Source organism: Lithobates pipiens, unplaced genomic scaffold, assembly GCF_037356315.1.
Source record: "Lithobates pipiens isolate NorthernLeopardFrog02 unplaced genomic scaffold, aLitPip1_a1.2 Scaffold_3, whole genome shotgun sequence".
NCBI lineage: Eukaryota > Metazoa > Chordata > Amphibia > Anura > Ranidae > Lithobates > Lithobates pipiens.
In genome coordinates, this window is record NW_027507790.1 from 128807788 (window position 1) to 128832667 (window position 24880).

Below are 24880 nucleotides of genomic sequence, written 5' to 3' on the forward strand. Positions count from 1 at the left end.
ACAGGGCGTGGCTATGGGCACCTCGTGTGCCCCATCTTATGCAAATCTGTACCTGGAGGAGTGGAAATGTGACTTATTCATGGATGACAATGCATTGGTGGTTACTGACCATGTAACCACATGGTACCGTTACATTGACAACATTTTTGTCATCTGGGACAGTTCAGCTACACTTCTCAATCAGTTTTTGAATTATATTAATTCTAAAAACCAATTCAATCTAAATTTTACCATGAATTTCAGTATGGAAGAAATAACATTTTTGGATCTTAACATAATTAAACATCAAGATGGACATTTACTAAGCAGTCTTTACCGCAAACCCACTGCAGGCAATACTATTTTGGCATCTTCTATTTTTCACCATGTACCACTGCTCATCTCTATTCCATATGGCCAATACATACGAGCCAAACGGAATTGCTCTACTGATGCACTTTTTGAAGAACAGGCGGCCAATCTAAGAGTGAGACTAAGAGCCTGCAGCTACTCCAATTCAGTTTTGAAAAGGGCCTATCATAAGGCAAAAAACAAAACACGTTCAGCACTTCTATTTCCAAATAAGAAGGTAGAGATTAACAGCTCAATACGAGTTATCACTCAATATACCTCTGAACATAAAAAAGTTAGGAACATCTTACAAAAACACTGGCATTTACTCCATACTGATGCCACTTTGACACCACTATTGGGTGAATGACCCCTAATTACATTTAGATGGGCCCCTCACGGGACAAATTAGTGCACAGTGAACTTATTGTTAAACAATACATTCAAAAATATTGTGGTACCTTTCTGTGTGGCCATTGCGGGTACTGCAAATATATGGACACACAAAGAGATATCACGTTGCAAAATAGGGAAAATTTCAAACCCAGGCAATACACGAACTGCTGCACTATGGGTGTGGTATACTTACTCACCTGTGAATGCGGCAGTTTCTATGTCGGCAAGACCAAGCTAGAGTTTTGCCGTCGTATTTACTGACATATAGTGAGTATTCAGAAACAAGATCTCGCATTGCCTTTAGGTTGGGATAGTGCCTCTATACATGGTGACAGATGTTCAGAAGTCAAATTTTTGGCACTTGATCACATTGGCTCCACCTCTCTGCAGGCGATTACAATAAATTATTGTTGCAGACTGAACTCAGATGTATTTTTCATGCGAAGGGTACTATATCCCCCGGGACTTATTGAGGCTTTCAATTTTAGGCCTTATCTCTCAGGATTTGAGTCTGGAATTTGTGAACTGGATATGTAAATCAACCTTTCAATTTTCATCTTTTGGTAACTATCTCTCAATAGTCAATTATATTCCCCAAGTAATGCGGATGGGTCCCAGTTGGAACCTGTTTGCACTTATAAATTGTTGATACTAATATCTTTTAGAAGTAGCAGTTGGTGGTTACATTATGTTCTGTATTAACCAAATATGTATGAACTATTTGCTTATCACTGTAATGGTGGGGCACTGTTTTGATTTGTATATGAATTTAATCTGTCCAATGTTCTATATTTCAATATATTCCATTGTCTTACGGATTCTTTTAGCCATGTTTGACTATCATCCACAGCGGATCAGATGCCCCCCTCTTGTCAATTATATTTGTTGGTCTGTGAGTTTGGCGCTCTCCTGTCTATCCATTGATGGACCTGGGTGGGACTTCTTTACTCACGGTGGTGGCGCGGTTCTGGAATCCCTTTCTCGGCTAAGTTGGTCCTCTCTGGGCCTCCGTACACTTGCGTTCCTTCAGTGGAGCACGGGCGTGGCCATTGCTTGTCCCGCCCCTCATGTTTGGGGGTTATGGTCATGCCAGGTTGCCGGGGGACTCTAGGGAGACGGATCGCACAGTGCCCTCCCATTTTCTGCACCAGCTGTCTTGCATCGTGATTATTATCGCGATTGGTTCTTCTTCCCCTCACAGGTGCTCATATACTGGCCCCCAGGCCTCTTTTTGAGATACTGAGTAAGGATGAGCTGGACACCCCCCCCCCCCCCCAGTTCGGTTCGCACCAGAACCTGTAAACAGACCTAAAATTTGTCTGAATTTTAGAACCCTATTAAAGTCTATGGGAGTCGAACGTTCAAAATCAAAAGTGCTAATTTTAAAGGGTAATATGCAAGTTATTGTCCTAAAAAGTGTTTGGGGACCTGTTTTTCAGGAGCAGTGATTTTAATAATGCTTAAAGTTAAACAATAAAAGTGTAATATTCCTTAAAATTTTGTACCTGGGGGTGTGTATAGTATGCCTGTAAAGGGGCGCATGTTTCCCGTGCTTAGAACTGTCCCTGCACAAAGTGTCATTTCTGCAGGAAAAAAAGTAATTTAAAAGCACTCGCGGCTATAATGAATTTTCGGCTCCCCGTAATACAGAGAACAGTCATTGAAAGTCATTGATAAAAAAAAATGTGGGGGGTTTCCGTTATATCAGAGGGGGGCGGGGTCACCCACACGTCACTGGGGAAGCGCTGGTTTCCCCTTGTGTCAGAGGGGGCGGGGTTAGGTGTCGGGTGGCCCCGTCCTCCCCAGCTAAGACCTGTCAGGCTGCCGGGATTCCCGCAGTGTTTCCGGTGGAGACAGGATGCGCTGCGCTGGACCATCGGGAGAGATTACCCATCACTGGACCCCGGAGAAGAGGTCAGCCATTGCTGGATACCAAGAGTGGATTACCACCGCTGGAATCTTTTTTTTATTTTTAATAAAGAACTTTTCCCAACGGTGTCTGTGTGTTTTTTAACAATTTTTTACACTTTCTTTGTAAAATGGTAGGGGTACTTTTGTACCCCCTTACCGTTTCAAACAGGGGGGCCAGGATCTGGGGGTCCCCTTGTTAAAGGGGGCTTCCAGATTCTCATAAGCCCCTCGCCCACAGACCCCCACAACCACTGGCCAGGGTTGTGGGGATGAGGCCCTTGTCCCCATCAACATGGGGACATGGTGCTTTGAGGGGTCACAGACCCCCCAAGCATCTTCCCAATGTTGAGGGCATGTGGCCTGGTATGGTTCAGGAGAGGGGGCGCTCTCTCCTCCCCCCTCTTTTCCTGCGGTCTGCCAGGTCACGTGCTCGGATAAAGGGTCTGGTATGGATTTTTGGAGGGAACTCCACTCCATTTTTTATTTTATTTGGCGTGAAGTTCCCCTTAAAATCCATCCCAGACCTGAAGGGCCTGGTAATTGAATTTGGGGGGAACCCCACGCATTGTTTTTTTTAAATCAATGACTTTCAATGACTGTTCTCTGTATTACGGGGAGCCGACAATTCATTATAGCCGCAAGTGCTTTTAAATGACTTTTTTTCCTGCAGAAATTACACTTTGTGTAGGGACAGTTCTAAGCACGGGAAACATGTGCCCCTTTACAGGAATACTATACACCCCCCCCCCCCTCCTGGTACGGAATTTAAAGGAATATTACGCTTTTATTGTTTCACTTTAAACATTATTAAAATCACTGCTCCCAAAAAAACGGCGGTTTTTAAAACATTTTTTTGCATTGATACATGTCCACTGGGGCAGGGCCCAGGTCCCCAAACACTTTTTATGACAATAACTTGCATATAAGCCTTTAAAATTAGCACTTTAGATTTGTCCCATAGACTTTTACAGGGTGTTCCGCGGCTTTTCGTATTTGCCACGAACACCCCGAATTGTTCGCTGTTCGGCAAACAGGCAATGTTCGAGTCGAGTGGCATAGAAGCTCATCCCTAATGCTGAGGGAGAGGTCGGTTGTGAGCAAGGACAATCCATTTGTAAGGTAAGTTCATTTTTTATTTTACAGGTTTAGGCACTCTTTACCCTGCACAAATATACTCTTTGAGATGTCAGGGCACAGGATTGCTGTAACCTTATCTGACTGTTGGATACATTTTCACAGCAATCTTATTTTGATATAGATATATTTATACCCTTTTATATAATTTCATAACAGCAATGGTTCCAGTTTTGGTGGGTGACTATCTTGTGCCCCAGACATGCTTTGTCATGCATGGCGATATATAACACGCATTTACGGTCGTACATGCATGTATGAGGGGGAGACTTTAAAAAAATTTACGATGGATTTTTAAGTGCTTAGCTGCAGTTTTTTTTTATTTTTATTTTTTTTACACTTTAAAAAAAAAAATAATTTACATTGCCAAGGGGACAAAAAGTCAGATTTGCACACACTCCCAGCAACTTCAGCCACCATGAGTATGTGTAACCCCCGCCCTGCTGCCAACAATGCCATTTCTACATCAGTAGCAGTAAAATGACCTTTTATCTGTTTTGCATCTCTATTGGTTTTGGGGGGCATCAAATGTGCATGCTGTTCATTGCATTTGGGCGAGGAAAGTTTTTAGTGACCAGTGTTCCTATTCTACTGCCCCATCCAGAATGCAGGACTTCTCCTTTTACAAGATGTTTGGGCCCGATCAGCTGGTTTGTAAAGCTTGCATTGGGAAACATATAAACCACTGCCATATAAACTACACTTTCAGAAACATTAAGCTACAGAAAAAAAAAATTCACAATAAAAAACAATAACATATCTTTTTAATAAATCATTATGTTAATTCTCAACATGTTATTAATGTTGTTGATGTTAATACAATTCTGTTTTACAGCTCAACAAAGGTCAAATGTGAAAACAGCCCAGATGTCCAAAGAAGTAAGTCCAGTGCACCATGGGAAGAAAATGGCTCTCCCAGGTAAAATGCTGATGTAAACAATAAAAATAATAAAAATATGCTAGTCATGTTGAACCACCAGTTCACTGTGATATGTGGTAAGGGGAAAAGTACTCCAAGGGTTACAGGAAAGTGGGTTATGTGCTGGAGTGCTGCATATAGTTTTCTCTTTCCTAGATCGGCCAGAAATTTGTCTTCCATTTGTCTTCCTTGCCTCAGATCACATTTTGGGTCCCAGAAAGCGAGGGCCAGCTTTGGTGGCATAGTGGAATGATGTTACCATTGCCTGGTACAATTAATGGTATTCTAAGCATACTACGGAACTAGCTTCCTGCTGTCCATTCAATGGTGAACAGCATTCCTGTGGCTTTGGAAATTGCATCAACTGTCAATTGAGAGCACAAGGTTGCATCTAATTTAGCTGGTGGCTTCTAGCATGATTTTGTGAGTGGCTCATATTTTGAGTTATTATTGCAGTGTTATTATTTACTTCTTAAAGAAGAAGTAGTACCACAACTTTAACATTGTCGTTGTATCTCCTAGGGGACCAAGACCAAGTGCATGTAGCATTTGGTCCTGTTCAGACCTCTGGTTGGGAAATTAAAGCACATCTATTTTCTGTTTGTGCTGTGCTGAAACTCCACCACAAGCTGAAGACCAAATTGTGGGTGTTCCTATGGTGGAGCTATAACCATCGCTGAAGACACATCCCGTCTCTAAATTTCTCACTTTGTATACAGGTCATTGGATGTACACAAAGTAAATCTCTATACATTCATAGCTCTGCCAAACACTGACTTAAATGCCACCCCTCTGTGTTTTTGATTATGCTCTCAGTGCCTGATTTGCTACTAAATTGTGGCATACTGGTAATGGGAGATGATATCCCAGGCTGGCCTACAATCTTCCTGTATGTAGCAGTACAGCCTAAAGGTGATGGACGTCCTGTATCCCTCAATGGACTCCAAGAAAAGGATTTTACTGTAAGTAGAAACATTACCACCATTGATGAGATTATTTACAGCAGTCCCATTTACATGTTTATCTAAGAAAAAATTGAAAATACCGTGAATTCCCTTTAAAATTAAATGTAAGCTTTGTGGAACAGTAATTTCCCTTTGCCAACAATGCTGGGACTTTTTCCAGTTAAAAAACAGGCTTCTTGGCTACATGGCTGGTATGCAACATGCATAGTGCTCTCTGGTAATGTGTAGCTCTAACGGCAAATTCTCAAGTAATATGTGGCACTAAGGTATCAAGTAGAATATTTATTTTATGCATTTATAACAGGTATTTATATAGCACTCATTGCGTTGTATCCTGTTCTCCTTGTATTGCTTACATTGTGTAAAATCTCTGGTGTTCCTGCCAGTCCCTCTGCTTTCCTATCAAACACTGACCCCCCCTAAGCAGTAGAACACACCGTGATCAGTTCTCTATCTATGCTGGGAACTCAACCTGCTCTCCCCCAATGATCAGACTTGTACTGCCAACCCCCCAGCACAGCCATTCACTGGGAAGATCAGTGTCCTGCTGTTTCTCCTCCACTAGCTCTTATGCAGCTGAGAACAGAGGGAGTATAATCACTTTAACCCCTTTGAGCTGGTGCCTCTTGGCCTTTTAAGGGGTTTTTGGATGCTGGGAGGCAGGGCAGTCTTTATGATCATTTGATCGGCTTTCACAGCAGTCACATGATTGGAAAGCTCTCGATTGCAAGTAGCGATTGGTAACTTTCCGTTAGCCCCCCTTAACCATGCCAGGAGCGTGCAGACTGCATGCTCTCAGCGCAGCTATATCGACACTAATAAATGCAAATATGCAGCCGCTCAGTGCCAAAGCCCTTTTGTTTGCTGGTGCCAAGGGGTTAAAAAAGGGGGAGAAAAGGTATTTATAATGGCTTTTTTTTCCTAAATGTTTTACCTTTCATTTCTATTTTAAACTGAATATGTTATTTTCATAGGTGAGGGTATACAATAATTTTAACCTACCAGCATGTCTTTAGAGTGTGTGAGGATACTGGAGTACCAGAAGGAAGCTGGCACAGGGAGAACATGTAAACTATTAGAAAGTATTGACAGCTCCACTTTCCTGATATATTATCCTCCCATAAATATCAATCATAATATAAAGATGTCAATGCAGCAAGTATAATATACAGTATAGATCAAAAGGGAAGGGTGATAAGTTGACCCAATGCATTTCGCAGTTGTAGGTTCCGCAGAGGGAAATATTGTTGAGAAAATAAAAGTATTACCGTATATACTCGAGTATAGGCCGACCCGAATATAAGCCGAGGCCCCCAATTTACCCCCAAAAAAACTGGCAAACTTATTGACTCGTGTATAAGCCGAGGGTGAGACATGCCTGTCCATCCCTGTGTGTGTGTCCGTCCATCCCTGTGTGTCCGTCCATCCCTGTGTGTCCGTCCATCCCTGTGTGTCCGTCCATCCCTGTGTGTGTGTGTGTCCATCCATCCATCCATCCCTGTGTGTGTGTGTCTCCATCCATCCATCCCTGTGTGTGTGTGTCTCCATCCATCCATCCATCCATCCCTGTGTGTGTGTGTGTCTCCATCCATCCATCCATCCATCCCTGTGTGTGTGTGTGTCTCCATCCATCCATCCGTGTGTGTGTGTCTCCATCCGTGTGTGTGTGTGTGTGTGTGTGTGTGTGTGTGTGTGTGTGTGTGTGTGTCCAGCCTACCTGTGTCCCGAGCCTTTGTCCCGAGCCTCCGTCCCGTGTCGTGCCTTGCCTTGCCTTCGTCCCGTCCCGTCCCGTCCCGTGCCGTGCCTTGCCTTGCCTCCGTCCCGTGCCCTCTTCGTCGGCGGCCATTGTAAAATTCAAAAGCCGCGCCTCCTCCTTCGCCTGTGATAGGCGGAACACTGAATTTCCCAGCAGCCTGTGTTCCGCCTATCACGGACGTCGTATCATCCTCGTCCGTAGTACGAGGATGAGCGGATGCCCGTGATAGGCGGAACACAGGCTGCTGGGAAATTCAGTGTTCCGCCTATCACAGGCGAAGGCGGAGCCGGAGGCGCGGCTTTTGAATCAGAATGGCCGCTGTCTGTCTGCTCGACACGCTGATCGAGCGGGCAGACAGCGATGACTCGAGTATAAGCCGAGGGGGGCACTTTCAGCCTCAAAAAAGAGGCTGAAAATCTCGGCTTATACTCGAGTATATACGGTATCACAAAGGGAAATGTCAGCTGAGCTGATGGAGATCCTGCAGGACCTGGTATGAAATGAAGTGTGGTCGTAGATGATAAATGGAGACAGTGCCCATGCTCTCAATCTGGGAGGCCGCAAGGCTTCTTAGGCCAGGCTGCAATAGGCCAAAGTTGTCCAATGGCCATAAATAGCCTTGAGGTAAGCTGAATGGAATTCTTAGATGGTTTATTGGGGGTTATTTACGATAGGCAACTCTACTTTGCACTGCAACTGCACTTGAAAGTGCAGTGAAAGTGCAGTCGTTCTAAATCTAAGTGGTAGATCTGAAATGAGTGTAAGCTCTGCTGATTTCATCATCCAATCATGTGCAAGCTAAAATGCTGTTTTTTATTTTCCTTGCATGTCCCCCTCAGATCTACAGCGACTTTACTTCCAAGTGCACTTTCAGTGCAAAGTGGATTATCCTTTAGTAAATAACCCCCACTGTATTGTTAGTCGGGAACATTTTCTGCTAACCTGTTATTGCAGGTTTCTAATTAAGCTTAAAGCAAATCCTTCTATACCATCCACAACTATGACAACACATGCCATGCAGCACATGCTTTTAGACAAAATTCTGTTTATTATAAGTATGCCTTTGTATGCAGAGGATGTCTTAATGGGGGAAAGGGAGGCGTAGAATTTTGCCTCTGGCAGTTAAAATCAATACAAACTGCCTGGGGTCAGCAGTCCATTGCTGAACATTTTCATGCTGGCAAGTTTATAATATGGAAAGTTCTGAAGAGCAAAGCACTGGTATATCACCTATTTTTAATAAAAGCATGAAGAGCAAAGCTGTATTCATGGGTGTAGTATAAGGGGTCGCAGAAATCACAAGTGCGACCCGCCCATTCTCCAGGGGGCCCGTGCAGTCTCCCTGTCACTGTAATGGGCCAAGCTGAATCCGAGTCAGAGTACAGTCCAGGAGAGCTTTCGGTGCCTTTTTGAGCGAAGAGCCGGAGCGTAGCTAGCGGAGGGAGGATGGGGCAGCCAGCCGGGAAGGGAAACATTTTTGCGCTGACACCTGGGCGAGGATTGACAGGAAGCTATCACAGCGCTGAGCGAGCGAGGCAGAAGGAGGAAGAGAGTACCGTCCGGGAGCTGGAACCACTGTCATTGATGAGCTAAGTCACTGATCAGATCCGTGCACAAGTACACATGCCGCCATTCCCTCCCCACAACACCTGCTGACACCAGAACCGGCGCCAGGATAAGGCAGCTGCCTTAGGGCGCCGAGACAGGGAGGGCAGTAACAGTTTAATCTTGCCAGATTGTTAAATCAATTGTCATGGTGGCTGCAACCTTGGCTTTGTCCTGAGATTGGAACTTGAGCCTCGCTAGTGTTGCTGGTCATATTTGATCTGCAGTGAGGAGGATCTCAGGCAAATTCACATATCATCCCAATCAGCCTGAGCTCATCAGCGACAAACACCTGTCCAGAACTTCCCTTTGCACCTTTGACCACCGGAGTTGGGGTACAGCTTAATGGCCAGGGCATGCATGTAGCATGGTTCATGCCAAGAATACTGAATTAAAATTCACAGAGGTCCGGTCAGTAAACAATTTTTCCAGCAGAGATCTGAGTCTCATTATTGTTTTATGACTCAGATCCCTCACATCACAGCCCTAGCCCCCCCCCCCCCCCCCCATTGCCTCTTTACATCAGTGTCCTCAGTCCCCTATTTCACATCGCAGACCCGTTTCATATCACAGCCTCCTTCACAACATAGCCCCCCTTGCGATCACAGCCCGTCCTTCTCTCATCGCAGACCTCCCGTTAGTCACAGTTCCCCCTTCCTCACATCACTGTTCCCCACCTACTTCACAGCCCACTTGCAATCACAGACCACCCCTCACACCATAGCTCCCCCTTCCACATCATAATCCTTCTTTGCAGATACAACCCCCTCCTCACTTCATAGCCCTCCCTTACATCACAGTCCCTTTTGCAGTTACAGCTCTCCACTCCACACATCACAGCCCCTCTTGCTATTACAGCTCCCCTTCTCTCACCATAGCCCCCATCACAGCCCCTCCCTCACATCACAGCCCTCCACTTAAATCGCATATCTCATATCACAGTTACCATTACAATCACAACCCCCTCCCCCCAAAACACAGTGGCCCCTTGAAATTACAGATCACAGCCCCTCATTAAACCACAGCCCCCATTGCAGTTACAGCTGTTCTCCCCACAGTCCTACCCCAAAACAACAGAGTAAAGTGTGGAGGCACATCAGGGTGGACACCTCTTCAGTGTGTACTTGCATGCTTGCCTGCTGTTACTTATGCTGTTAAACTCACAGCAGGGTGGGAGACACAGCAGGTCTGCACTGAGGGCAGGAGCTGCTGAACTTTTCTTGTTAACAAGTGAGTGATTGGTTGTGAGGACCACCTCGTCCTAGCAACCAATCACCCACATATTAATTTGAAAAGTGGGGTAGCTCACACCCTCAGTGCATACCTGATGTGTCTCCTGCCTCTGCCCTGCTGTGAGTTTAACAACAGCAGTAGTGGTGGTGGCAGCCACCCAGGCTGCTAAGTGGTGTGTCCGCTGTCCAGACAGGACTGTAATTCAGTCCGTGTCTGGATCGTGGTCCACCATTTGTTGATGCCTGATTCATGCATTGTAGAGGAGAAAAATTAGGATGACTGCATACCAATATCACATATAAAACATATTTTTTATTCAAACTTTTAAAATTATCATAGTGAAAGCTTTCTGTGATGTTGCCTAGTATTATGATGCTTTTTTTAAATTTTAACATGTCATATTGGTGTGTGGTCAAATTTTTCAGGAGCTGGACTAGTACCATTTGTGACTGAAAAAAGGAGGACCGACCTGGATCAGTGCTTCTATTTGTATTAGTTGGTTTATGCATTGTGTTAATTTATGTATGGACCTCAGTGTTAATGTTAAAGTGGTTGTAAACCCTTACAAACCACTTTGATTTATAGGTAAGCCTAGATTAAGGCTTACCTGTAGGTCCAAGAAATATCTCCTAAACCTACACGGTTTAGGAGATATTTGCCAAAAGACAGGCACCGCTGTCTACAGCTCAATGCGCCTGCGCACCGCTGTTAACAGCGATGTGATGCGAGTGGCAGCTCCTGTGCGCATGCGCGGGAGTGACGTCATCGTGGCTCCGTCGAATAACAGCGCCGGAGCAGCGAGACCCACCAAGAAGATGGACTTCGCTGGCTCCTGTGTCAGGTAAGTGACACATAATGGACTACTATGCGATGCATAGTAGTCCATTATGCTTTACCTTTGCAGGGAATCAAAGAGGAAGTAAACCCATCAGGGTTTACTTCCTCTTTAAGATATAATGAGGTGTTATAAACACCTCATTATACCTTTCTGCTAGAACTATATTGCATTGGGGTGGATTTACTAAAGGCTTGCCTTAAGCAATGTGCCTTAAGCAATGTGTGGAATAGATGGATCCTCTGCCAGGCCATCATTATTGCCTGTGTCCCCATTGGTGTAATAAAAACAAGCAATATTCCCATCGCACATGTTCTTGGAGTAGGCAAGAGGTAGATTGGTGCTGTGGAAACTACCAGTTTGAGACTTAGTAATATGACAAGTTAACTCAGTGTTTATCAACATTTTTTTAGTCAAGACACCCTCTAAAATGATACACAATCTCAAGGTTCCCCAATCTAAAATGTAAAATATGAAAGCAATCGTTTTGCATAACGCAGCAACATCCACACATGTAGGACACCCAACATTAGAGGTGTTTTATTCTTCCAAAGTAAATATATCTTTTCACACTGGTGCTGACTAGTATTCCAATGTTTTACGCCTACCTCAGTTTCTCTCCCTCGTTCAGCTAATATGACCCCAGTGCTGATGGAGATGGGCAGGGGATGGCCAAACAAGGATGTTGGGGTGTCCAGCATCCTTATCAACTAATGACATCATTGGTTGATAGGATGCTGATGGCTAGAAAGTCGTAATGCTTCCCTTTGAAAACTTGTGGCTTTGTCTAACCAAAAGGCAGGCTTGATTCACTTGCTGGTTTTGTATACAATTTGTGGGCAATTTTTAGGCATTTTACCAAGGCACCCCTGCAGAAACCTGAAGGCACCCCAGGTGTGCGTGAGCACTCTGGTTTGAGTTAATTCGCATATCGCCAGCACAACATGGATATTCAAGTTAGCGTACAAATATTTATTGAAGGTGATCACCTCACAGCTACATATAAAGTGCAACATTTCGGAGCCACACAGGACCCGTTCCTGACAAAGGGGTCCTGTGCGGCCACAAAACATTGCCCTTTAACGCTGTGATGTAACCACCTTGAATAAATGTTTGGACATTAACTTGAAGATCTATGGCACATTGGTGGGCTATCCCTTCCTCTGGTGTCCTAGTCAGGGCTGGATTAACGTAGGGGCTATTGGAGCTGCAGCTCCAGGCCCCTACCTTAATATAGGCCCAGCCACCCAAAAAAGACATGGAAAGCAATGGGTCAAAGGGAAGAGATCTCCCCTGACGGGCCCTGCAATCCACATGCACCACTGGGGCAGGGTGGTGGGATTGATAATGGGCACTGCATGAGCAGTCCTAACAGAAGCCTGGGGCACGCCAATGCAGGGCCCTTACAGAAGTCTGGGGCTTCCATAGTGTTAGGCCTGCGCAGCTGCACTCTTTCAGCTCAGAATGCACGCCAATGCACGGCCCTTACAGAAACTTGGCAAATCAAATGCCAGGCTTCCCTAGTGTTATGCCTGTGCGGCTGTGCACTTTTTAGTTTGGGCGCATGCCAGCACAGGCTCTTGGAAAGCAGAAGGGTGCCCAGTAAAAGGCCCACCAAAATCCTCAGCACCAAGCACATGATGCTCTTAATCCGGCCCTGGTCCTAGTGATCACTGTCTATACACTATCTATACATCTCACATTTCAGAGGAAGGATTCTGTTAAACTTTATAAACCTAGGCTTTTCAAGCTAGAATCTGAGTCTTAGCAGAGAGTAGTGATGGACGAACTTCCGACGGGACGTTTCGCGAACGCGAAATGCGAACGGACCCAAACGTTCGCGAAACCGACCGTTCGCCGCGGGCCCCATTGACTTCAATGGGAGGCGAACTTTGCAAACCTTCATGTCGAATTTGCGGCCACGTGGTAATTATTAGGGGGTAAAACGTAGTCCCACCATCTGGACAATGACATAATACATGTATGAGGTGAATTTGGGATCGATAACTACAAGCATTTTTATTTTATTTGGGAAATTGTTCTAACAATTCAGGACTATGGAGTTAATGAAGGCAATGGAGGAGAGGGAAGGTCAGGGACCAGGGTAGGCAAAGAAGAGGGTGCAGGAGATGATCACCAGCAGCGTGACATACCGGAATGACACATGCACCGTGATAGAGGCATCTGACAGCAGCACCGTAATACAGAGCACTGACAGCAGCACCGTGACATACAGCGCTGACAGCAGCACCGTGACATACAGCGCTGACAGCAGCACCGTGACATACAGCGCTGACAGCAGCACCGTGACATACAGCGCTGACAGCAGCACCGTGACATACAGCGCTGACAGCAGCACCGTGACATACAGCGCTGACAGCAGCACCGTGACATACAGCGCTGACAGCAGCACCGTGACATACAGCGCTGACAGCAGCACCGTGACATACAGCGCTGACAGCAGCACCGTGACATACAGCACTGACAGCAGCACCGTAAGCAGCCCCAGGAGGAAGTCAGCACAGCACAGGGATGGTGTGATCCCCTCATAATAAGAACCCCCAGGAGGAAGTCAGCACAGCACAGGGATAGTGTGATCCCTTCATAATAAGAACCCCCAGGAGGAAGTCAGCACAGCACAGGGATATCATAAGCAGCCCCAGTAGAAATATGACACCGCTCAACCTCTTCAAAGAGGAGGGTAGGGGCATATAGTACGGTGTGCTTTTTTGGGTCAAGGAAGTGAGCCAAATGAATTAAGAAGGTCTGTGTGCTTGATTAAAAAAATAGTTTATAGACATATACATGGTCTACTGGTCACATGTGTTGAATTCCTCCGAGATCCATGCCTCATTCATTTTTAGAAATGTGAGGTAGTTAACACTGTGGTGAGCTAGGCGAGTACGCTTATCGGTCACAATCCCCCCTGCTGCGCTGAACGTCCTTTCGGACAGGACACTGGATGAGGGGCAAGCCAACAGTTCGATTGCAAATTGGGCAAGCTCTGGCCAGAGGTCAAGCCTGCCCACCCAGTAGTCTAGGGGTTCATCACTCCTCAGAGCGTCCACATCGGCCGTTAACCCAATGTAGTCGGACACCTGACGGTCTAGGCGTTCCCTGATGCTGGATCCGGATGACACCTGTCGATGGGTCGGCTGAAAGAATGACCTCATATCCGAAGTCACCAACACATCTTCAAACCGGCCTCTTCTTGCAGGCGCTGTTGGATTGGTACCCGCAAATCCTTCTCTGGGAGTGGGAATTGCTCCTCTGCCAGCGCACGCAAAAGCAGAATGCAGCATTTCTCGAAGCAAGGCCTGGAAGTGCTGCATTCTGACAGCCCTCTGCGACGGCGGTAACATTTCCGCCATTTTGTGTTTGTACCGGGGGTCTAAGTACGTTGCCACCCAGTACTGGTCCTTGACCCTCATGCTTTTTATACGGGGGTCCCTATTAAAACACTGGAGCATGAAGGCCCCCATTTGCACTAAAGTGGAAGCGGTGTGGTGGCCTGGCTCCTGCTCATCATCCAGGATAATGTCGTCCTCTTCATTCTCCTCTCCCCATCCTCGCACAACAGGGATCCCAGAAAGGTTTAAAGCATGCTCTTCTTGCTCCTGCTCATCCGCCCCGGCACCATCCTCCTCTGACTCCTCATCAGACTCCTGTTGTTGACTTGTCTCAGATAGAGTAGCCCCCCCTGGGAATTCATCCAGCATTGCGACTTCCTCATCTTCCCGCTCCTGCTCCTCCACAGCCTGATCAATGACACGACGCAATGCACGCTCCAGAAAGAAGGCATAAGGTACCATGTCACTGATGGCGCCATGGCTGCGACTGACCAGTTTGGTGATCTCCTCAAATGGCCGCAGAAGTCTGCATGTGTCGCGCATGAGCAGCCACTGGCGCGGTGAAAAAAAACCCAGCTCCCCAGAACCGTTTCTTTCGCAGAGTTCATACAGGTAGACGTTAACTGCACGTTTCTGCTGGAGCAGCCTATCAAGCATATAGAAGGTTGAGTTCCATCGCGTCGGGCAATCGCAAATAAGACGTCTGACCGGCAGATGGTGTCGCCGCTGAATGTCAGCAAGGCGAGCCATGGCCGTGTAAGATCTTCTGAAATGGGCCGAGATTTTCCTTGCCTGCCGCAAGATGTCCTGGACCCCAGGGTATTTGACAAGGAATCGCTGCACGACCAAGTTTAAGACGTGTGCCATGCACGGCACGTGCGTGATTTTGCCCTGTTTCAATGCGCTAAGCAGATTGGCACCGTTGTCACACACCACTTTACCAACTGTCAAATTGAGCGGTGTTAGCCACTCATCTGCCTGTGAACGCAAAGCTGAAAGGAGTGCCGGGCCAGTGTGGCTCTTTGCTTCCAGGCACAACAGACGCAGCACGGCATGGCAACGTCTCACCTGGCATGTGGAATAGGTTCTGGGGAGCTTGGGCGGTGCAGTGGAAGAGACGCTAGCAGCGGAAAAGGAGGAGGCAGCTGAGGAGGAGAGGGAGGAGGATGGAGTAGGAGGAGGAGAAGAAGAGTCAGGCCTGCATGCAATCCGTGGCGGTAAAACCAAATCTACACGGGTGCCACGGGTTACATGCTTGACGGCCGTCAGAAGGTTCACCCAGTGGGCAGTAAAACTGATATACCTTCCCTGCCCGTGTTTGCTAGACCACGTGTCTGTGGTCAGATGTATCTTGGCACCGACACTGTGTGCCAGAGATACATTCACTTGCCGCTGAACATGGCCATATAGCTCTGGGATGCCCTTCTCTGAGAAATACTTCCTTCCTGGGACCTTCCATTGTGGTGTTCCAATGGCCACAAATTTGCGAAAGGCCTCCGAGTCCACCAGTTTATATGGCAGTAGTTGGCGGGCTATGAGTTCTGACAAGCCAGCCGCCAACCGTTGGGCAAGAGGGTTATCCGGCATCATCATTTTTTTACGCTCAAACATTAGGCCCACGGAAGCCTGCCTTTTTGCAGAAAAATGTGAGCTTGGCGTGATGGAAGGTGGAGTGGAGGACAATTGTGAGGAGAGAGGAGAAGGAGAAGTAGAAGACGAGGCTGGACGGTGAGAGCCTGCAGTGTGGCTTTGTGTGTTCCGTTGCTCCCACTGGGCTCGGTGATGGCTGCTCATGTGCCTTCTTAAGGCGGTCGTCCCTAGGTGAGTATTGGGCTTACCGCGACTAACGCGTTGACTGCAAAGATTGCAGATGGCAACGCTATTGTCAGCAGCGGACACGTTAAAAAAAGCCCACACTGCGGAGCCATGTGCCGGTGTCCTGGGAGCGCCAGATGTGACCGTACATGGTCGATGACTCGCTCCTGATACATTTGCAGTCTGCTTTGTCCCTGCTGTGCAATGTAAGTCATTGCTGCTTCTCCTCCCTATCTGCTGGTCCATATCTCCCTCTGAACTCCCCTCCTCTTCCTCTCTTGTGGGCACCCACGTGACATCACTAGACACGTCATCATCAACGTCACCTTCCCCACCGCTATAAGTAGAGATCTCGGAGTAGGCAGCAACACCGGGGACCAACCTCCTCCTTGGGCTGATCTGGGTACTGGCGTCAGACTGCTGAGTAGCGCTTGTTGCTACCTCCTCTTCCTGATCCAATACCAAGAGTGGCTGCGCATCAGAAATGTCCTCTTGATATGGATCGGAATATAATTCCAGTGACTCAAGCGGAAGGTATGTGGTGGTGGTGGTGGTGGTCGTGTTGTTGGTGGTAGTGTCTTTGGGGGTGCACATAGCAGAGAGTGAAGAAGAGGGTGCAGATCGAGAGGATGAGGAGGGTGCAGAAGAGTAAGGCTGAGCGAGCCACTCAACCAAGTCTGGTGCATCCTTTAAAGTAATTGAACGCACCTTCTGCAACTTCCCACTTTGGCTCAAGCCTGTTGCTCCTGCCCTACCCCTACCACCCCTGCGGAAGGGCCTGCCTCTTCCTCTGCATGTCATTTTTTAAATGACCCTGTGACAAAACTCTTAGTCCCTATACCGCTGAAGGACTGCTGCAGTATAGGTGAGCGGTCAGCAGTGGTGCACGTCAACCCTATCTATTGTGGACCTATAGCGGTCCTTACAGAACAGCAGACTGTACCGCACTCAAGCCTATGTACCGTAGCACCCTATACCAAGTTACCAGTCCTTATAAGAACTTTTGTGGACCAAGCAGGTTGTGTATTAGTGTTTAGCAGACTGTACGTCAGTCCCTATACCGCTGAAGGACTGCTGCAGTATAGGTGAGCGGTCAGCAGTGGTGCACGTCAACCCTATCTATTGTGGACCGATAGCGGTCCTTACAGAACAGCAGACTGTATCGCACTCAAGCCTATGTACCGTAGCACCCTATACCAAGTTACCAGTCCTTATAAGAACTTTTGTGGACCAAGCAGGTTGTGTATTAGTGTTTAGCAGACTGTACGTCAGTCCCTATACCGCTGAAGGACTGCTGCAGTATAGGGCAGCGGTCAGCAGTGGTGCACGTCAACCCTATCTATTGTGGACCGATAGCGGTCCTTACAGAACAGCAGACTGTACCGCACTCAAGCCTATGTACCGTAGCACCCTATACCAAGTTACCAGTCCTTATAAGAACTTTTGTGGACCAAGCAGGTTGTGTATTAGTGTTTAGCAGACTGTACGTCAGTCCCTATACCGCTGAAGGACTGCTGCAGTATAGGGCAGCGGTCAGCAGTGGTGCACGTCAACCCTATCTATTGTGGACCGATAGCGGTCCTTACAGAACAGCAGACTGTACCGCACTCAAGCCTATGTACCGTAGCACCCTATACCAAGTTACCAGTCCTTATAAGAACTTTTGTGGAACAAGCAGGTTGTGTGTTAGTGATTAGCAGACTGTACGTCAGTCCCTATACCGCTGAAGGACTGCTGCAGTATAGGTGAGCGGTCAGCAGTGGTGCACGTCAACCCTATCTATTGTGGACCGATAGCGGTCCTTACAGAACAGCAGACTGTACCGCACTCAAGCCTATGTACCGTAGCACCCTATACCAAGTTACTAGTCCTTATAAGAACTTTTGTGGACCAAGCAGGTTGTGTATTAGTGTTTAGCAGACTGTACGTCAGTCCCTATACCGCTGAAGGACTGCTGCAGTATAGGGCAGCGGTCAGCAGTGGTGCACGTCAACCCTATCTATTGTGGACCGATAGCGGTCCTTACAGAACAGCAGACTGTACCGCACTCAAGCCTATGTACCGTAGCACCCTATACCAAGTTACCAGTCCTTATAAGAACTTTTGTGGACCAAGCAGGTTGTGTATTAGTGTTTAGCAGACTGTACGTCAGTCCCTATACCGCTGAAGGACTGCTGCAGTATAGGGCAGCGGTCAGCAGTGGTGCACGTCAACCCTATCTATTGTGGACCGATAGCGGTCCTTACAGAACAGCAGACTGTACCGCACTCAAGCCTATGTACCGTAGCACCCTATACCAAGTTACCAGTCCTTATAAGAACTTTTGTGGAACAAGCAGGTTGTGTGTTAGTGATTAGCAGACTGTACGTCAGTCCCTATACCGCTGAAGGACTGCTGCAGTATAGGGCAGCGGTCAGCAGTGGTGCACGTCAACCCTATCTATTGTGGACCGATAGCGGTCCTTACAGAACAGCAGACTGTACCGCACTCAAGCCTATGTACCGTAGCACCCTATACCAAGTTACCAGTCCTTATAAGAACTTTTGTGGAACAAGTGAGTTGTGAATGTTTAGCAGACTGCAGCAGAAGGGCAGCAGTCAAGTATAATATCCTTTCTATATTTGGAAGAAAGAATATTATACATGTACAAGCCTATTACTGTACCACTGATACCAGTCCTGAAAAGAACCTTTGTGGAACTAATAATAACAGCAAGTCTTTAAAATTACCCTCACTGCCTGACAACACTGCTTCCTTCCTGTCCCTATACAAATTGGCAAAAAAAGAGAACGATTAGTGGTTACTGGAACAGCTCTTTTGTGGACCTTGATAGTAACAGCTAATGATGATGATGATGATGATGATGATGAAAGACTAATCTGGCTGTCCCTGTAGCATACACCGTCCTTTCCCTTTCTCTAAACTAACAAAAGACACTCAGGCTGCTGCAAGAATCAGCAGCACAGCAAACCTATCAACACCTAACACCTATACCAGTCCTGAAAAGAACTTTTGTGTACCAAATAGCTAGTGGTTTATCTCTCCCTACTCCACACAGGAACCTGTCCCTATCTTAACAGAAGAAAGAATGTAAAATGGCCACCGGATCGGGTGTATTTATAGGTTAGGGGGAATGTACAAGTGTCCATGTGCTGTCATGTCTCAATTGGCTGTCCTGTATCACATGATAAACGTGTCACCAAAGGTTAAAGCTCTTGTATACATTAAACACGTAAGTCCGCCGCGGCGAACGACGGAAAAAGGCGTTCGAACGTGCGGACCGCGAATGTCGGAAATTCGCCGCGAAACGACCGCCGGGCGAACCGTTCGGCCATCACTAGCAGAGAGCCAGCATGAAACTGTTTAGTACTGTAAAAAAACAATAAGAAAAATAAACATGGTTTCCTTGGTATGGAGGTCACCAGCCAAAAGAAGAACTCTGAGATGCAAAATAACAGTTCAGCGAATTAACCTCTTTCCAGGCTTCAGTAATTTGTAATTTAGGGCAGAATTTGACTTTAAAACTGCAAATATCTGCTCTGAAAATTCTAAATAGTCAAATTCAAAGCTATACAACTAACAAACTCTATATTTATAAGAGATTATTTTTATTTATTTTTTTGCAAGAACACTGCTGTTCCCCACTTCACAAGCCTCAGCTGCTAACCTCTTTCTTTTTAAAGTACTTACTATAATTATTTCCTCCCTGGGATTAGTTTTTTTTTAGAGCTACTGAGATTTACAAGTTGTTTATTTTTCTATATTTGTTTTTCAAACAGCACAAGGTTACAGTACAGCCTGTTCTAGCTGTCATCATTAAGGCACATTAACATCTTCTGGTTTGGCAAATCAGAACATTCATACGTTGTTTCAGAACTAGTTACCTCTTTATATCACATGGTTAAGACATTTCATGGTTCCAGACAATTGGCTTTTGTGTTATTGGGGTTTCTCCTTCACCTTAAATGTCTCCTGCAACAGAAGATGATTATTTTATCGCTTACTTTTCTGGCAGGCATTGACTTAGATATTCTCTATCTTTAGGAAGCATGGTGCCCTCTACAACTGATATCCTTTTAGGGGTGTTGGATTCCTGGTCCACTGCTGCATTTTGTGGTTCCATCCACCTACCCCTATGTCACAGCAGGGTCTAGTGTGCCACAGTGCACAGCAGATACACAATTATCCACACACTCAGAAGTGTCAGATAGAGAAGATCCTTCAGGCAGGCCCATAACTCTTAAGGCAACAAAGATCCAAGTTACCACCCATCACAGAGTTAAAGTAACACTAAAGGTATTTTTTATTTTTATTTTAAATAACAAACATGCCATACGTACCTCCACTGTGCAGCTCGGTTTGCACACAGTGGCCCTGATCCTGGTCTTCTGGGGTCCCTCGGTGGCTGTTTCGGCTCCTCCCCGCATCAGATAACCCCCTGGGAGAAGCACTCTCCCGGGGGGTTACCTTGCGGACGCACTCCAGCATTTGGCATTCATAGTTTAGGTCAATAGTTATTCTTCTACATATTTTTGGTTAAAAAAAAAGCAACTGCGACATTTTGGCAGATACATTGGACAATTTTGACACATTTTTGGGACCATTGACATTAATACAGCGATCAATGCAAAAAAATTGCATTGATTACTGTAAAAATGTCACTGGCACTGAAGGGGTTAGCCACTAGGTGGCGCTGTAGGGGTTAAGTGTGTACTAGGGAGTGGTTCTAACTGTGTGGGGGAAGGGCTGTGTGTGTGACACAACACTGATCACCGTTCCCAATTACAGGGAGAGCTGGTCAGTGACAGTGTCAGTAGGTAGAACAGGGAGGTGCTTGTTTACATTAGCATCTCCCCGTTCTTCCTCTCCGTGACCGTGATTAAAGGGCAACGTACAGGTACATTAATCTGCCTGTACACGCCCTTCTGCCGCAGTATATCTGCGTGAGGCGGTCGGGAAGCAGTTAAATACTAAATTCTAGGCAAACAGCTATGTGTTTACAGCATATATTGTATACAAGGGAACTGTCTCTGTCTCTGACAAAAGATTTATGAACATATTCTTTCAGGTCCTCCACTCCCTATGTCCTTCCTACAGACTACACTACAGTTTAGCCATGCAGAATGTTCCAAGACCAGTGTTGGTCACCTTACTTTAAAAAAGTAATTAGTTAAGTTACAAATGAATTCTCACAAAAAGTAATTAGTTAAGTTACAAATGACTTCTCCCAAAAAGTAATTGCGTTAGTAACTCAGTTACTACATTGGAAAAGTAATTAGTTACTCAGCAAAGTAACTGTGACTTTTTTTTAATATTCCATAGACGGGACTAGCGAAGGAAGTGAATGTCGCCACCTCCATCGGCGAGAATGACACCTCGCCAGCCCCGTCCCCTCGTATGGATTTAAAGGGGAACCCCTTCACCGAAAAAACAGCATGGGGACCCCCCAAAGTCCATAGCAGGCCCTTATCTGAGCACGCGGCCCGGCCGGTCAGGAAAGGGGGTGGGGACGAGCGTGCGCTCCCCCTCCTGAACTACCAGGCCTCGTGCCCTCAACATGGGGGGGTGCTTTGGGGAAGGAACCTTGTCCCCATGTTGATGAGGACAAGGGCCTCTTCCCGTCAACACTGGCCGTTGGTTATCGGGGTCTACGAGCGGGGGGGCTTATCAGAATCCGGGAGCCCCCTTTAATAAGGGGGCCCCCAGGTTCCAGTCCCCTACCCTGTGTGAATGAGTATGGGGTACGATGTACCCCTACCAATTCACCTGGGGAAAAAAGTGTTAATAAAAAAAACACAACACATGTTTTTAAAGTACTTTATTAGACAGTTCCGGGGGTCTTCTTCCGACTTCGGGGGTCTTCTCGCCGGGCTCCTCCGATATCTTCTACTCTTTTACCGCTAGCTTTTTTACTAGCGGAGGAGCCAGGCTTTCTCTTTTGTCGCCGCTGCCGTCCGGGGGTCTTCTTCCGACTTCGGGGGTCTTGTCCCGCTCTTCGCTTCTTCTGCCGGGCCTCCGCTATCTTCTTACAGCTCTTTTACTAGCGTTGGCCCAGTCTTGTCGCTGTCGCTTGTTGCTGTCGCCGCCACCACCTTCTTCTTCTTCTTTTCTTCTTCCTGCGGCCCCCCCACCCCAAAGCACCCCCCCATGTTGAGGGCACGCGGCCTGGTACAGTGCAAGAGGGGGGGGAGCGCTCACTCGTCTTCATCCCCTTTCCTGACCGGCTGGGCTGCGTGCTCCGTCAGCAAAAGTCCGATGTGAGCTTTAGGTCGGAAATTCCAACCGTGTGTATAGGGCATTAGGCTCTTTCCTTTATTCTGACCTGGTGATCCAACCATTAAGTTTATGTTTCCCAAACAGAACAAGCTGTCCTGCAGATGTATCAGTTAGAGGGTTGAGATAAACCATTTACCACTGACAGGGGTTTTTACAATGATTATTTACAGTATATAAAACCTTTATTTCAAAAGGAAAAAAACTGTAACTGCTTATGAAGAGTTTGGCTTTGTCTTGTTAGTGTAGCTTAATCTAGTACATCTGCTGGCAAATCTGCCCCTGTGCTCCAGAGTGGAGGCCAGATCACCAGGTGAATATAGAGGGAAAAAGGAAACTAAAGCACTTGGGCAGCCAGTTGCCAGGTCTGAAAACTGTCATGGGAGGAAGGTCATTAGTGGGGATGGTACAGTAAGTTTTATTGGGTGGAGGTGTATCTGGTAAGACAGTTTATTGGGGGCAAAGTAAGAGATTCATTTTAAGGGCTATTTCACACTGCTAAATTGAAAAAAAAAATGGTGTAAAAATGCATGTGTTTTTGCCATGTTTTTTCTGCATTTTCTGGACTCCTGTGAAACTTGGACAGGTGTCTAAAAAAAACCACACCAAAAATGCACCACATGGAATGGGGAGAATGGGGAGGTGCACATTTGATGCAGGTTTTAAACATGTTCCAAAAATGCCGCATTCAAGACTTATAAAAATGCACCCGCACGTCCAGCACACTGGTGGGAAGAGTTCCATAGGATTTAAAGGGATTCATTTTCCATGCATCTTTCTTCTGCTTTTTTGTTACCCCAAATATGCATCAAAAACGAATTTTTGTGAAAGGGCCCTTAAGGTCCATTCACGCGGTATTGTGTATGTAGAGCACATGTAAACACATGTGTTGGCATGCCCGTGTTTTGTTTTTACAAGTGCTGTGTTGCTTTTTTTTACCTCACTAAGCTTTATTTGTAAAGGAAACCAACTTTCTGGGTCACAATAGTAAAAACTGATTTGTCTGTTTTTCAAGTACTGTACATGGCTTTTGCAATTTTCTCTCGAGCCCCATCAGTTTTTATTACCTTGTGCATAATGTTCTACATTAGAAGCCTTCATGACTATTGTTGTCTTGCATTAACCTTGATGACTGTATGAATTGCTATGTTTATATTATTATAACTTTTAGTTCATTTGTACATGTTTCTATGTCATAACGGACAGTTGTACTGGTCTGATATATTTTTTGCGCAATAACCCTCTTACACTCTTCTAAATGTCGATTACACTGAATCTACTGCTGCCATTCTGTTTCTTGTTGTGTTAAGTGATTGTAATGGTTTGTTTAAAAAAAATAAACTAAACATGTTATACTTACCTACTTTGTGCAGTTGGTTTTGCACAGAACAGCCTGGATCTTCCTCTTTTCAGGTCCCTTTTTGCTGCTCCTAGCCTCTCCCTCCTATCGATTGCCCCCACAGCCCACAGTTCTCTATGGGGGCAACCGAGCCGAGTCAGAGCTCCGTGTATCCATTCAGACACAGAGCCCTGACCCAGCCCCGCCCCCTCTGACTGAGTTTGACTGACAGCCACGGGAGCGAGTGGCGCCGCTGCTGTGTCTCAGCCAATCAGGAGAGCGTCCCTGACAGCTTAGACATTCATGGACATCGCTGGAGAGAGGTAAGTAATCAGGGGGTGCTGGGGAGGCTGCTACGCACAGAAGGCATTTTATCTTAATGCATAGAATACATTAAGATTATAAACTGTGGGCCTTTACAACTCCTTTAAAGGCACTCATTTAACATTAAAATACATATAGGCATTGTAACCTACCTAATCAAGGATTCTGTGTTTCATTCTGAGAGAGCGCTAGTATATTAGGAAGACTCTGTTTTATTAAAGCTTAACTTATGTTCCTTTTCCATACCACCTCCCTCTAGCAAATGTACAGTTGTATTAATGATCCAAATCCCCGGTTTCTTACCTGAAATTGTAGTCATGCGATAGGCTTTGGTAGAGTACTTCTTTCAAAACCCATTTCACTTCCTAATGACGTGGACACTGCCCATACCTTGTTAAAGGGAAATTCATCAAAAGGTCCACACAGTCCTTCAACCCAATGTGGGGGGCAGCAGTAAGGTCTGCTGCACAGTGAGCTGCTTTGATTACAGGTCTCCATTGCTGGAAGGTAATGTATATAAATGAAGACAGATCCACATCCTGTTTATGATAATAGTACCTACAGCTGCTCCATCCTAGGTGCCAGCCCTAAGCTCACCTCAGCCACACTTCAAATCAATAACCATGTGATGGTACTAAATAAATCCCTGTTATACTGGCAATTCACTTCAGCTCTCCACTGGCGCGTTTTACTCA

At 46.2% G+C, this 24880-nt stretch overlaps 1 protein-coding gene across 2 annotated transcripts in view; it reads left to right on the forward strand.

Moving 5' to 3' along the window:
- Positions 1-24880, forward strand: part of EPB41L4A (erythrocyte membrane protein band 4.1 like 4A) — a 385559-nt gene that overhangs the window by 306933 nt on the left and 53746 nt on the right. For both annotated transcript variants that reach the window (XM_077462290.1, XM_077462291.1), the window contains one exon: positions 4607-4690. In XM_077462290.1, coding sequence (XP_077318416.1) covers positions 4607-4690 — 84 coding nt within the window. The remainder of the gene's footprint in view (positions 1-4606; positions 4691-24880) is intronic.